The following is a 15,508-nucleotide window of genomic DNA, read 5'->3' on the forward strand; positions in this document are numbered from 1 at the left end:
ATCTGTTCCGGAGCCCCGTTCGCATCCCGAACGGAACACAAGACACGACAGCGCGTCTGCGCATGCGCAGGTCGCGTTTCGCCGCTACCACGCATGCACGTGATGTCATTTTGCGCATCTGCGCATGCGCAAGCAGCAAAACCCGGAAGTAACGCACTCCGTTACTTCCAGGTTGCCACAGAGCGCAACTCGAACGCGCTCAACCCGAAGCGCATTCAACTCGAGGTATGACTGTATTTTTATAGTTTTGTAACCTAAATATTTGTATTTTTCAGATTCCCTTCCAATTAACTCCAGTGGGAGGGAACAAGATAAACTATTGATCACTTTCCCCAGCCCTCACTTCTCATTGCACTTTTCTTGAGTGTCCCATTCCTTTCCCAAGCAGAGAAGGGTCAGGATGTGATGTGGAGCTACTGCCAGGTGACCCAGGGCAGACTTTTTGAATTGGAGGATTCCTAGACATAAATTGTGCATCCTGACTGCACAGCCCTAGTAAACTAGCATATGTTTACACTGCAATAGCACACACAAAAGCAAAATTTTGCACCTTTTGTAGGACACTGTTTGATTCTATAGATTGTGTAGTATAAAAGCAATAAATATCAAGAGAAAGAAACAGGATGCAGTGAATTCCTCTGTAAATAAATTCAGTTTTGAGAGCCATCTTGTTTAATGACACCCGGGAACTGCTCAATATATGTTCATATACAGCCCTCTGCTGGACAGCATTTGTTACAATGTAAGTTAAACCAGAATTCTATTTTTAAAACCTTTACAATAGAACCCTTGTTGTCCCAGGATCTGTAATTTGTCCCAAATATCTGGGTATGTGTGTACAAGTATAAAGTAGTAGAGCATTGAGCAAAAGTATTCTGATACTTGATCTCTACATAAGAGAAGTTTTAGTGCAGTGCTAATGCAGAAATCACAGGATATATATTATTATTTAACATTGTTGGGCTTGAAAACGGTCTCCATATATTTTTGCATCTGTTTCTGTTTTAGATAATTTTTGTTGTTTCATCCTAAATGTTCCAGGCCACAGTCTCTCTCATCATTTGTAATACAGTCAAATTCTTAAAGGTTTTCGCTGTCAATGTATATACATCTCAATCACAAACTTGTGCAAGAGTTTATATCTCACTTTCAGTAAGCAAAACCCTTGATGATTCTTACAATACTAATTTCCTAGTATTTGTGCAAGATTGTACTATACCCATTTGTAAGCAGAAATCTAAGCTAACATGAAGCCTGCCCTGCAACATAAATCCTGGCGACACCCATGCTCAAAACACTCAATGATTATCAGCTAAGGTGGGAACTGAACCATGACCATTGTAGCTCTCCACAACCCATGTTACCAAATAAGTCTATTTGCCAATTCTTCTAGCATGACCTTTTGTGATTCTGTTTCAAGTATTTAAGTACAGTAGTGCATATTAAGTACTGGTTTGTTCCTACAGTTTGCTTGTCACTAGGAAAATATAAAGTGCTTGCAAGATAACCTGCTATGATGCCTTCCTAAAATGAAATACAGTACAGTATGAAGTAAAATAATGGAATGCTCCACCTCATTTGACCAGTTCAGTCATATAAGCACAAATCAAATTGTATTTCCATTCCGTTAGCAATAGATGACAAGAGCAGGACCCCCCCCCCCAAATGTAGGTCTCCTATTTGAGATGGTAGATGAAGATCTGTTATAATCTTTTGCAATGTTAAAGATTAATGTATTATAAGAAGACAGAAAAATGGCTATATATCTAGAACAGCCGTAAGCAAGGCAATCTAATATAACTGGGGAAACTAATGTGCTAACACTGGAGGATTGGATATCAAAGGTTTGGGAAGCAGATTAAATGATAAGATTAACTAGCATTGTCAGGGTATGGGAAGAAAGGCAACGTCATAACCATTTTATTGAAAAATTGAGTGCTTTTTCATGTATTGAAACAAGGCGCATTTTTAATTTTTTTAATTGAAGCTGTCGTTCAAGAGACCCATTTGTGGAAAGCTGGCAGAATCCGCATTGACTTCGCAGGAGCGCGACGCTACGGAATCAGACCCGCCCCTGGGAAGAACACCCTCTCTTCGCGCAAGCGCCCTTCGCGGAGACTCCGCCCTTCGCAGTTGTTTGGGTGCAGCGGCGTTCCTTACCTCCGCTAACGTCACGGCCTTGAGTCCCTGCAGGTCCTGCGGGGCGACATGGCTGCCCAGAAGATCAACGAAGGCTTGGAGCACATCGCTAAAGCGGAGAAATAGTGAGCGAGGGGAGAGGGCGAAGGAAGCCGGCGAGGAACAAGGGAAGCCGGCTTGCCAGCCCTTGGGGAACAGGCGGGCGAGTGGGGAGGCTCTACCCGGGGGCTGTGGCTGACTGCGCACCTCCAGCTCCCCATGGAGCAGTGCCGGGAGACGGGGCGGTTTCCCCCGGGGAGGAGCTGTGGGCGGAGGGAGCCCCTCTCGGACCCGCGCTCGTCTCTTGAGAGCAACTCCAGGCGGCTCTGCCTTGAGCTCCCCCGCCAGGAAAGAGGGGGGCGGTTTCTTGTTTTGGGTTTTGCGCTTATGCGCAGACAACAACACTTTGCATCCCTCAGGCATACCCTCGTCATCAGTGCGTCGTCCCCTTAATGGGGCTTGCTTGACCCAGGATGTTCAAGCCCTGAAGTATTGCGCACTTCCTTTCTCTCCCCCACCCCAACCTCTGTGGACTCTACCTTAATACAAAGTCGCGTCACTGGGCCACCCGACCTGTACTGGTTGCAGTACTTAGGTAGAGGTCATCACCACTCTTCCTAGATCCTGTTACGCTATGTCAGAGATTGAAACTAGAGGCATGTGCTGTGGCACCAGTAAGCTGCAAAGCTCATGCATGTCCCCCCCTAACTCAGCTATGTTTGAACCAGATGAATCTCTTTTTCTTTGTAGAATTAAAAAGGTTTGACTGTAAGACCTGATACCTGGTCACCATTTTGACACATCTAGTGAAATTACTAGCCAGTAGGCAATCGCTGGTATGACAGTTGCAGCATCAAATTCCTTAATGATGTAGCATATCGTTGTTATTACTATTTGTAAGAAAAGTAAGCAGTTTACAATAAAGAGGTTTTTTTTAATAAAATGAATTGTTATTAATTTCTTGGCTTATTCTACATTTCAGTTTGAAAACTGGATTATTAAAATGGAAGCCAGACTATGATAGTGCAGCAACTGAATATTCAAAAGCAGGTATGTTCTGTAAAATGTTGGCAGTTCGTTTTTGCAACCTTAAATATGTTTCATATGTTCCCTGGCAAAGCTAACTTCTATTGGCAGTTAAAGCAGTTTGTGGATTAACTTGTTGAAATTCCTCTAACCCACAGTGCTGTTTTCTTGCAGCAGTAGCTAACTGACTACCTGCCATTGTTCTGCATTTCTGAATAAATACATAGGGTAAAAATAGACAGGCGATATATTCGGGGGTTTGTTTGAAATGCTAGACTGGTTTAATTTATAAAGGCTTTTCAGGAGCAAAACACTTCAGAATATATAGGAAAAAGTATATTTCTACATTCATGGGAGCCATCGTTTCTGGGGGACCCAGGCAAGGGAAAAAATCCCCAGCAGTCATTATATTAAGAAAACCAGAGGTTACCTTAGACTATTGATGGATGTCAGGTTGCACAGTATTTCCTAGTGGCTAGAGGTTGGAGTGTTGTCTAATCTTCTTAGGCCAAAGTATGTCTCTTGCAGCCTAATGCTATGCCTATTTACTTGGAAGTAAGCCCTGCAGTGTGAAATGAAGCTTAATTTCAAGTATGCGTGCATAAAGATTGTAGCCATAACATTGTGAAAGCCTTTGATGCTAAAATGTGATTTTCTTTAAGATTCATATCATTATTCAGGATTACTACAAATAATAAAAAGTAATTCACATTTCTTTAAAATTGCAAGAAATGTATGGCATTAATTGATTTATGAATGTGATAATAAACTTGACAGGATCTGGGCAGAAATCACTTTGCTGAAGTAAAAATCCAAATTGTCTCTTAAAAGTTCCCTTCTAAATATGATTTCTGAGATGTAGTAAATGGATATTACTATGTACATGCAAACACAGAATATAATATATTTTAATTTCTATTTCTTTTCAGCTGTTGCTTTTAAAAATGCCAAACAATATGATCAGGCAAAAGAAGCCTATTATAAAGAAGCACTCTGCCAGGAAAACAATAAAGCGTATCCTTTCATTAATTCTTGCTTTGCTTAATGGTTTGAAAACATGACTATTGGACTGTTACTCCTTTTTTTTATTCCAAACGTTTAGTGAAATACTGATGTAATGTTTTCTATCATATTTAGGGGAGGAAATTCAAGAAGTTTCTCTGTTTACCACATGACTCATGACCACAGCTCTTGACGAGTGCTTCTTGAGACACCAGCTTTTGCATCTCCATTGGATCTTTTGCCTTTTTCAATCAAAAGTTTGAGCTAGAAAAGCTGCTTGTCACGATGCAGAATGGTCTGTTGCTCCACAACCAAAAGTAGTAGTTTTGAAATGACCTGGATTGTTTTGTCTTTGTGGAATTATTTGGTCCATATATGAATGTTAACTAGTACCAATAGCATTCAAGTATCTACCCTCTTTAAAAACAATTCAAGATTGAATATAGTATTTATTTCAGGAAGACATGGTATAATTTGTATCCTTGACTCAAAATTATTTACTTCCAGTCTCTTCCATGCTGCAAAGTAAGTATGAATGCAGTTTTAATTTGTTGAGAGCTCTTCAGTATATGGAAAATCTAATTGAGGTTGACACTCATCAAAATATAATTCAGCAATTCAGTGCACAGGAAGCTGGGACAAAGGAAGCTGAAATAAGTTAAGCCAGTGTAAAGTTGCACCAGAGCCAAAGCCCATTCAGCAGTGAGGCAGTTGCTCTACCTAAGCCTGGGCAAACAAAATTAAGATTCAAGGCAAAACCTGTTTCTGGAGCAGTTACAAAGCAAATAATCAAAAAGCGCAGGTTTTTTTTAATACTCCCCCCCCCCCCCCAATCCTAATTGCCATATATACTCGAGTACGTATAAGCCGACTTTTTCAGCACATTTTTTATGCTGAAAAGGCCCCCCTCGGCTTATACTCGAGTGAGGTGGGCAGTGGCAACAGAGGGACGAACGACCTGAAAGGAGCCCTTTCTTGCCGCTGGTCCCACCGCTGCTGCCCGCTTCTCACAATGGCAGGCACAGGAGCCGCAGTTGGGAGAAGCGCTGCGCTGCCCTGTGCCTCTCACATCCGTGGGTCCCATGCCTACTCTTGCAAGCGGCAGAGGCAGCAGTGGAGGGATGAGCGGCCTGAAAGGAGCCGTTTCGGGCTGATCCTTCCTTCTCTTCCACCTTTGCCGCTGTCGGCAGTGGCAGAGGAGGAATCTTTCAGAGTGCTTGTTCTTCCTCCGCCACTACCACCACCACCAGGTTTGTGGTGTGGTGAACCGGCTTATACTTGAGCCAATAAGTTTTCCCAGTTTTTTGTGCTAAAATTAGGTGCCTCGGCTTATATTTGGGTCGGCTTATACTCGAGTATATACGGTACCTTGTGAGTTTTCTCGCATATTACAAAATTAGGTAGCAATAAGAGATGTACGGTTATGCATCTACTTTATATTTTACTCTTTTAAAAAAAGGGACTTATTTTTTCCCCTGTGGACAGCCAGTGAGCTCCCCACACATCATCTCATGGGAGAGAGCTATAAATTCCTATTTCAAGCCAAATCATGGAGCAAAAATCAAAGCACATGTAATTTAGATGTCTGGTTCTGTGCTGCATATTGCAGCGGAGTGAAGTCTGTCCTATATTCTTTGGTATGATACACTTTAAATTCATTCACTTTCAGCACTGATTTAATTTTGCTTTGCTTTTCAGAGCTTATGAACAAGTTGGCATGATGTTAAAGGTATGGCCATTTCCAGTCAAACTATCTATATTTGATTTGGTTACAACTAATTATTGGGTGTTTGTCCTGTGCAATGCTAATCCTGTAGTTTGATAAACTCGTTGGGTTTTTTGTGTTTTTTTTTTTTTTTGAGATTTTGAGTAGATTTTGCCAGGTTGCTAGGTCACATGACCAAGCTGAAATGGGTTTGGAATAAGTTTAGATAGTTTCTTTCCCTGCACCTGGCTCTCCTTTTTCGGTACTTATACCAGTGCAACTGAGCCAGGGTAGCAAGCCCAAGGTCTTCCAAATCCAAACTATTTCATTCTGGTGGCTCTTGGGTTTCAATTGTGCTGCTTGTATGATCCATTTATCAGCGAAGCCAGTACTTGTGATCTCAATCAGTACTACTTAATTGTCTTAAATTCAAGGACTCCTAACATCTTAATTGCCCTGTTTACTTCAAAGTAATTTTAATAGTAATATTAATAGGAAGGTGGTTCCTGGTAAGGAATTTCAACCTTTGTTGACTTGAAAGTCAGCTAATCTGTATTTAAAAGCTGTATCTTTTCAGCATGAAGAAATTTACACTTTTTGGTTAGGATAAAAGTGAGGGAAGGATATTTAGCTAACCCATTAAATAAACCTTTTCCAGGTGATTCTCACACGCATAGCCAATGCTTGAACCATCACAGATCAACAACTTAGGAAGTTTTCATATTGCCTCAAATGCAGTGCATCTTCGTGAAATACATACATTTAGATTTAAATCATAAAGTGTTGAAATAAAATTGTATAAATGGGTGTTTGCAGTTGCCCCTAGTCATTCACTCTTTGCAAACTGTACGATTCTTGCAGGAATTTCTTTGCCTTTTTAATGTTTCCATCTACTAAAGATTGTTGTACTGATTTTTATCAAAGGGTTTAACAAAACTTTTAATAGTTTCAAATATGCAATGATGTGATAAAACTAAATGAAAGTATTAGATAGACCTTGATTTGCCGTTTTTCCTGACAAACGTGAATCTCTTTCTTTCTCCTTTAGGAGATGAAACAACATCATGATGCAGTGGAAATGATTCAGAGAGCCAGCATGATGTACCTGGAGAATGGAACACCTGACACAGCAGCTATAGCCCTGGATCGGGCTGGGAAGTAAGTCTGCAAACTCAAAGCATTGGTTTCTTTTCTGGAAAAGAAGTTTGATTTATCTAGTTTGCTTTTTTTAAAAAAAAAAGCCATCAAGCTAAATAATAATGTTGACTTTTTATTTCAGAGTAATAGAAAATATAAATCCAGACAAGGCTATACAACTTTATCAGCAGACAGCAGCAGTGTTTGAAGTAAGTCGCCTGAAACCAATATAGTATGTTCCCCAGGAAATGTGTTGAGAATGGCAGAGAATAAAATTTAAAAGGTGAACAGCAGTCAAGTCCTATTGCAAAAGAGTGAAACTTCAGATGTGCTTATTAAATGTCTTCTTGTCTCTGGTCTTTCTGACAGCACTGCTGAATTCTTTTTTTGCATGAGTCTTACTACTTTCATCAGCAAATGTCATTTGCTTTGTATAGTATATACGCCATAAGAGTAGATAACAAAGCCTAAATGGGGCTAGAAAATTGGGGCCAAGCTTGGCAAGCACGTAAACAGGCAAGCTATCTGTCTTCACCTTCTCAACTCACGACAAACAGTTTTTAAAATGCAATGTTTACCTTGCAGGGCCTACATTTATTCCATTAAATGCTGCAACTTTTCTGGAATTTCATGTTCCAGTTAAGCTTACTCAGAGAGGTTTGGGTCACCCAGCTGATAGAGCTGTGTATTAAGGCAAGTAAACTGGAGAGAATTTTACCTGACAAATCATTAATGTTCTTATATGATTTTGGTTTCTTATCTAGAATGAAGAACGTTTACGACAAGCAGTTGAAATGTATGGAAAAGCTTCAAGGCTTTTAGTCAGAGGTCGTAGGTGGGCATCCTAACTTTTGTATTCCTTTTTTAAAATGAAACCATTCTCATGGCACTGCCAGCTGATGAAGCTATTGCATAAATTCACAGTTGATCATTAAATTATTGCATGATATCTAGATGACATTCATCCATGTTGGGGTGGGGGAATTACAATTTCCTAGCTTGCAAACTTTTAAATTATCTTCTTGGGAAATAGATTCTTCCTGTAGAATGGCATCTACTATAACTGACTTTCAAATGAAACGCATATTTCATTTAAGAATTAAAATGTTGTGGGCATCTATTGGCTGGTAACTGCAAAGTCACTGAAGCCAAAGGAGACAAACTCATTCCTTTCGTGTCCACTTACCATTCTTTAAAAAAAATACAACAAACATTGAAAATGGGCAAAGCTATCCCTATCTCAGTAATGTTTCATTTAGCTCAGTTGCTAGAATGTGAGAATCTTAATCTCAAGATTGAGGGTTTGAGTCCCATGTTGGGCAGAAAGATTCCTGCATTGCAGGAGTTTGGACTAGAGGACCCTCATGGTCCCTTCCAACTCTACAATTCTAAGATTCTACTGCCTTTTCTTTAGAGCTGTATATGCTCATTGAATCCCATCTCCCCAGCAGCAAAATTAGTCTGGGTTCGGGAGATAAAGGTCATTCTCATTGGCACTCAATTAGGGCTAGCACCACTAAAACATACAGATCATAATCATTTCTTCCTGTACATCTGTAATGGTGTCAGCCATACATTCCATATCCCAGTGCTCATGTGGCTGTATTAGACACAGTCATCCAAATGCATTGCAGGTAGTATAAATCTGCCCAGGCTTTTCACCATTTCCTTATGCTCCAGCATGTGTTTTGTAAGGAAGTGGTTCCTTCAGCTTTACGTTCAGTATGGGCTCACTGTAACCGCACATGAGCTCATGTCTTGCTTGGGTGTTGAGCTGCCTTTTTGGAAAATGGACAGTTAAGGAGTGATTTTCTCTCCTGATTCCTGCTGCTCCTTTCTTTAAATGTACCAATCCTTCTCATTGTCTTTCAGACTAGATGAGGCTGCAGTATCTATTCAGAAGGAAAAGAGTCTTTATAAAGATATTGAAAACTATCCAACTTGTTACAAGGTATAAAGCCAGGTGGTCTCTTTATCTGTTTCTGAAAAGGTGCTCTCTTTTTTTTTTTTTTAATTACTCTAATTTGTAAGCTCACATCTAATTGAACAGCGTTAGATGTATTCCTCACTAGAAATCATACACACACTAATCTCTAGTCTTAAAACAGTTGGAAATGTTAAAATTGGTTCATGTTTTTGTTTTTTGTTTTAAAGTACTTTAAAAAAACAACAATCATCAAACTTGGAAGCTGATTTTTAAAAAAATATTGGCCTGCTCTATATTTTATGTAGTATTATAATTGTAAAATCTGACATCTTTGAAAATCCTGAATATCTATGGATTGGGTGGAGTAAGTCTTATTTTACCCTGCATAACTTTTGTGCCATGCCTTGGTTATTTAATTCGCTTGTGTGTGAGACTAGCAGAGTCTGTTGTTAGGTGCTAGCAGGGTTTCATGTTCAGCTTTCACGGGACCCTGTTTATTTTAAGCTACAAGCATCTTCCGTGTACTGATGTGATCATTGTGTTCAATGCTTGCTGATGAATGTATGAGGAGTACCTTCAAAATTACATCCTTAGTTTGGTGAAGAAGAGGCAAAGTAGCCTAATGCCCAAAGTACATAATCTGTAATGATCCAAGTACTCTTAAATAGCAAAAGGCGTATTTATTTTATGTCTTTCTATAATTGAAACAGTTATGGAGAGTTATTTAATCCTAAACTTTGCTCAGAAAATAGCAGGCCAAACATCTATTGCCAAGAACCTGGTCATTTTTCTGAAAGAAAAAAATCACCCTTAATTCTTCAAAGTACCTCTTTTTTTCTTTCCTTTTTTGAGATGCTGACATTTATATTTTTTCTATTGAATCCATTAAACTGAGAAATTAATACTGCTTTGTTATTAGAGAGTGAATCAGTCATTTTTTTTCCTTTTAGAAAACTATTGCTCAGGTCTTAGTTCATCTTCACAGAAATGACTATGTTGCTGCAGAAAAATGTGTCAGGGAAAGTTGTAGGTAAGTCATCTGTTTGCCTGATTTGTTTTTAATTTTTAAAAGCATAGTTGTGTTCTTCATCATCTTATGCTCTGTATTTCTGTTACTGGCATAAGCGCTGAATGCAGGGTTCGTTGGCACGTCCTCTTTTTGAGAAACGCTCCTTGCCTATAAAAGAGTGACAATAAATTTGTTGCTTGTCTTAATATCAAATTGTTACATCTACAAAACTCATTTGTTGGTTTAGAAAGTAAGCTGCTCATTCATTCATTCATTCATTTGGTACTCTTAGGCATTTGGGTCCCAAAGACTTTATATGATAGTACTAACACATTGAATTTGGCTGGTAGCTGCCTGGTAGCCAGAGCAGAGCTTTCAGAACCAGGTGACACAAGATTCCATTGGGCTTGCCCCACTTACTAATCTAGCAGCTTCATTCTGCATTAGCTGGCCCACTTCAAGAGCATCCCTACATAGAACCCATTACGTTAGTCTAAGTGGGGCCAAGCTATTCTGTTCCAGGAACAGCTATAGCTAGCAAACTAGCCTACAAAAGGCCTAAGCACTTCTAGCCACAGGAACTACTTGAGATCAACTCCTGCCATTACAGGTGGAACACCTAGTTCTTAGATATGGGAACCTGCCCACCTACAGCATTTCCTTCTTACTAGAATTGAGCCTAAGTTTATTAGCCGCCATCCACGCCTTCTCGGCTTCAGTGTACCTCCATAGCCTCTCTTGATTCAGATGGGAATGGAGAAATATAGCTGTGTGCACCATACAGATGACACTATGCTCTAATTCCCAAGATCCCAGTGGTTTAATCATAATTAAAACTTGCGCAGAACGATCAGATAAAAGCAGTGTTAAAATCAGTCAATGCATGCTGGTATATTGCTCTACAAATGGTACAGTTGGCACTAAGCAAATCTCCTTAGGGAGAACATCTCAAAGATAGGGTGCCACCACCTAAAAGGCTGTTGTCTTGGTCACTTCCCATCTAACTTCAGTTGGTGAGGGAAACCAGGGTAGGGCTTCTGATTAAGAATGCAGAATCTAGGCAGGGTCATATTGTAGGAAGTGGTTGTTTAGGTACTTCTCAGGCCCTGATTCTCACATCTTCCATTTTCTTGTTTGTACCTTATATGGAAATTTAGTTTCTTTGCTTTGAGTGAAATAATTTAAATAATACTGCAATTGCTTCAGCATACCAGGCTTCAGTGAAAGTGAAGACTGTGCTGCGTTGGAGCAGCTCCTAGAGGGGTATGATCAGCAAGACCAGGACCAAGTATCAGATGTTTGCAATTCACCACTCTTTAAATACATGGACAATGATGTAAGTTGGTGTCTCAGTTTATTTTCTTAAGAAGAATATATTAACTGATTATTTTGATCCACAGGGTGTTTTGTACTGACAAATAGTAAGTTGCAATGCTATGCATAAATGTGGCATTTCCTGTGATACACGAGTATTCAAGTCACTGCCAAAGCTAAAGTCTGAATGGGCTGTGGGTAGTATCTTGTCACCTTGGTCATACAACTTTTTTTTCAGAGGGCCTTTTCCTTCTGGAAAAAGATTGGCTGTAACATAGGTTTGTAAATACTGATTTCAAATTGCAGAGATGGGCCTTCCTTTACATTGCTTGTGTTTTTAATGACTTAATGTCTTATGATTTTATTATTGCAATTGTTAATGGCTTTGTAGATTAAAAATTTGAGATAAAATAGTGAGAAATAATCACGGTGCCCTGGGACACAGATGAATGTGTCCACTGCTTTGTATTCTGTTACCTTTCCTTAGAGTAGTATTAGTGGGGTGCTGGCATTTTCTAATTAACCATTCTGTTACTTTATGAAAATACTCATATTGACTGCAGAAGAGTAAGTTAAACAGGGCATGTGTGCTCAACATCTTGTTCTTGCCCTCTGCCAGTATGCCAAGCTTGGCCTCTCATTGGCTGTCCCAGGAGGAGGTGTGAAGAAGAAATCCCCAGTTACTCCACAGGGCAAAGTGGGTGAACCAGGTGAAGGAGGTTCCCGTGGAAATGAGGAAGATGATGATTATGCAAGTGGACTGCTGTAACTCCAGTACAACTCTACTCTTAAATGTCAACCTAGCTGTTTCTGGCCGTGAGCAATTCTGGAAGCTGCCGAATTACCATCACTTCATTGCAATCAGTAAATTGGAAATATAACAATTTGTCTGCTTCTGGGAAACTTGTACGGAAAGCATGGTTGTACATTTCGAAGTCTTCTTGAGTTACAGTCCTACATTTTTTCAGTGCATCTGCTTTAATAAAGAATTTTGAGTATTACAGTCTTCCCTTCAAAAGGGGAAGTGGGTTTGGATGATGGCATCTTCAGATAATTCTCTCTAGATGTTTAGTTTCAGGGCCTATTGCTTCATGCTCTGATATTCCTTGGAGTTCAGGCAAAGGAGTGTTAAGCATTTTTTTGAACAACACTCACTAAACAGTGTGGAACACCTTAAACTATGTTGGATATCCCTTTTCCCAGATGACCCTAATATTTTCTGAAACATAATGTATATAGAAGGTTTATGGGCCAGTGTTGGGAAGGCATAATCAGTTCTTTAGAAGCATAAATAGTGAAAACTAGTTTTCTGAGTAACACAACACCTCTATAGATAAACTGGAAAAGAAAACTTGTTTTCTTTTGGATATCACATACTTTAGTTATGGAATAGTTAGTTTTGCCCATCTCTGGGCAAAAAAGGACCCCATACTCATTGGTATGCAAATAATATGCTTTTCATATTCAGAGAATATCTAACATTATGAACTTGCAGATTTTCCAGGGAGAAGTAATATGCCACAGGAGAAGGATCTTGAAATGTGTTCAATAACATTCCTAGTAGCTTTCAGCTGTGTTGATTGAACATCATGAACACGATTCCCTGTTAATCGCATCCCTTGCCATAGGGTAATGTTTACTTTCACAGGTAATTCAAATACTGCTGTTTTGTCAAGTATAGACTTGCACTATTATGTATTGTGTGAGGAAAGGAACATGACTGTAAAACACTGCTGTTTTTTGAGGTGTGGGGGGGGGGGAGAGACAGTAAATTCTTAAATCACAAATTCAGACGTTTATGGAGAGATGTTTGTAACCCAGTGAGTATAACAGTTTTGAACTAGGCCCACTTCCTATTTTCACGGTACATGGAAATCTTCAGGGATATAAAACTGAATTTGTGTGCAATGAAACAACAATTTTACAAAGGATTGCAATGACACTTTCAGAATTGAAATTTGTGAAGTTGAGTGTAACTTAAAATGCGTAATGTCTATATTTTTTGACCTACTGACCTTTATTTTAGCTGGCAAAAATGTAATGGAAACCCTAGTATCTTTATTAAATGTTAAACAGTAATCAGCACTTTCTGATAATATGTGTTAGTGTTTGTTTCCCAAAGCACTGTGCACACTTCCTTTGACTAAGAGAGAAAATGCAGCAAGGAGGAAGGTTTTGAGGAATAATGCCAACTTTTCAAGAGCCAAAGCATGTGTTGGTTTGCATGAAGATGCTAAAATGTAGTCCAATACTATGAAAGTAAATAACTATAAATTATTGAATACTGCTCATTTGTACACCCGGATGTTGTGTAAACTGTGTTTTATGCAATGTGAAACCTGTACTTTAATTGTAATTCTGCCTGGCCTTTCCGTGGGATGCAGTAGAGTATAAAAAATGTTGTAATTCTCTACAAGATCCAGCCTCCCTGAGACGAGGCTCTGTAATTCAGCTGTAAAAAAAAATCTTAAAACAAGAAGTTTCTGTGTGTGCTTTTATGATGATTGTGATCAGTTTGATCCATTGGGGTGCTGAAATGTTAATGGAACTGAAAATATCAAACCTCAGTGGTTGAGGTGAAAAACTAGTGTTACTCAATGAACAGAAGTTACTTAGGCTGTTTACAGAATCTGTTAAACCTGTCACTAGAATTTCTCAAATGCTTTTACGGTATAATCTTTAAATCTTCCAAGTGAGAAGTAATTTGAATATTGGCAGTCACTAGCTAGATCAGGCATTTCTCAACTGTTTCTCTTTTAAGGGGTCTTGTAAATAATGAGAAGTTTGTTGCTTCTGTATATGGAAGGTCACATACAAACTATAAAATGAATGATCTAGAATGAACACTTGGTAATAGGCTACACAAAATTGTACTGGCTCTTGGGTATGACCAATTGACTTTAAGAATGCTTTGGTGTGCGTTTGTTTATTCTAATAACTGAGTTGACCTGTGGTGCTTTCAGAAGAAAATGTCCCATTTGGGGCTTCTGTTCGGCAGTTTATGGATTTAGATTTGCAGTATAGTATAATTATTTCCACAAGATGGTGCTGTGGTTTAGACAAAAGTGTGTTGTTTTTACTCTACCCTTCTCTATGAATGCAGTGAACATGAAAAACTATCTTAAATCAAGATTTATACCTTGCCTTTGGATCAAAAGATCCTCAATATCTGCTTCTAACAGATTGCAGCAATGCAGAACTACCCTTCCACCTGCAACTTACCCTATATATGTTCATAGGTTACATGATAGCATGTATATAAACACATGTTGCCATGGAGATGTCCTACTGGGATGTTGCATTGCACTTCAATTAGCAGATCAGTTTCCATTCAAACTCCAAATAAATGTGTGTATTATACAGCACCAACATCACATCAGAGAATAAAATAGCCATGCGGCTTGAATTGCCAAAATGGTTACAAAGAATGAAATGGTTAGTTGAGACAATCCCCAGGCATAGATCAAGTGTGTTTCCTGAGTTTCAAAGTGACCTGAGGCTGAGTCAGTATTGAGATTCTTGAAGTAGCTAGGAATGAGTCTCTAGATACAAATCATAGTCCACTTTCATAGAATCATCTAACTGCAACCCTCAGCAATGCAGGAATCTCGATTAAAGCGTCCGTGACAGATGGCCATTCAACCTTCTTAAAAACCTCCAAGGAAGGAGGGCCCACTACCTTCCAAGGTTCTACTGTCAAAACAGTTCTTACCATCATAAAGTTCTTCCTGATGTTTAGTCAGAATCTCCTTGTATCTTGAAGCCATTGGTTCAGATCATACCCTCTGGAGCAGGAGAAAACAAGGACGTTTGCAACTTGGAGGCTCTTGAAAGTGGAAGTACATGAATTGCCTGTCAACGTCTTCAAAGAAAAGCTCAGCATTGACGGTGACCTCATCAGATGTGACATGAATAAGGTATTCAACACCTTGGCCAATGACTTGCAACTCACAGATTTGGGTATGTAGCATGAAGAAATATTGGGCACTGTGCATTGCATGTTTTTTGAGAGACAAGGTTGACTTCTTTGCTCAGAGGGATGACAATTATGGGTGGCCAAAGGTAGGCACACTTTGAAATCGCCTCGAACCCCGCACAGTATGAAACATGGAACAGAACAAACAGTTACCCATATGGATACTTTTAGTTTTTACTTTTGCTTGTGCAAACAGCTTAGGGGCAGCTTCAAACTGGGGAAATGTTGCAGGGG

At 39.3% G+C, this 15,508-nt stretch overlaps 1 protein-coding gene across 1 annotated transcript; it reads left to right on the plus strand.

Annotated features, from left to right (window-relative positions):
- The first annotated feature begins 2,105 nt into the window (after window positions 1-2,105).
- NAPG (NSF attachment protein gamma) lies at window positions 2,106-13,777 on the plus strand. The gene is made up of 12 exons (XM_081014283.1): window positions 2,106-2,264; window positions 3,161-3,228; window positions 4,134-4,218; window positions 4,714-4,731; window positions 5,905-5,935; window positions 6,960-7,069; window positions 7,191-7,257; window positions 7,813-7,883; window positions 8,921-8,999; window positions 9,926-10,005; window positions 11,191-11,320; window positions 11,918-13,777. The coding sequence occupies exons 1-12, from the start codon at window positions 2,209-2,211 to the stop codon at window positions 12,065-12,067; spliced, it is 945 nt and encodes a 314-aa protein (XP_080870409.1). The 5' UTR covers window positions 2,106-2,208; the 3' UTR covers window positions 12,068-13,777.
- Window positions 13,778-15,508: the final 1,731 nt, after the last annotated feature.

Source organism: Podarcis pityusensis, assembly GCF_964106645.2.
Source record: "Podarcis pityusensis genome assembly, chromosome: 7".
Lineage (NCBI taxonomy): Eukaryota > Metazoa > Chordata > Lepidosauria > Squamata > Lacertidae > Podarcis > Podarcis pityusensis.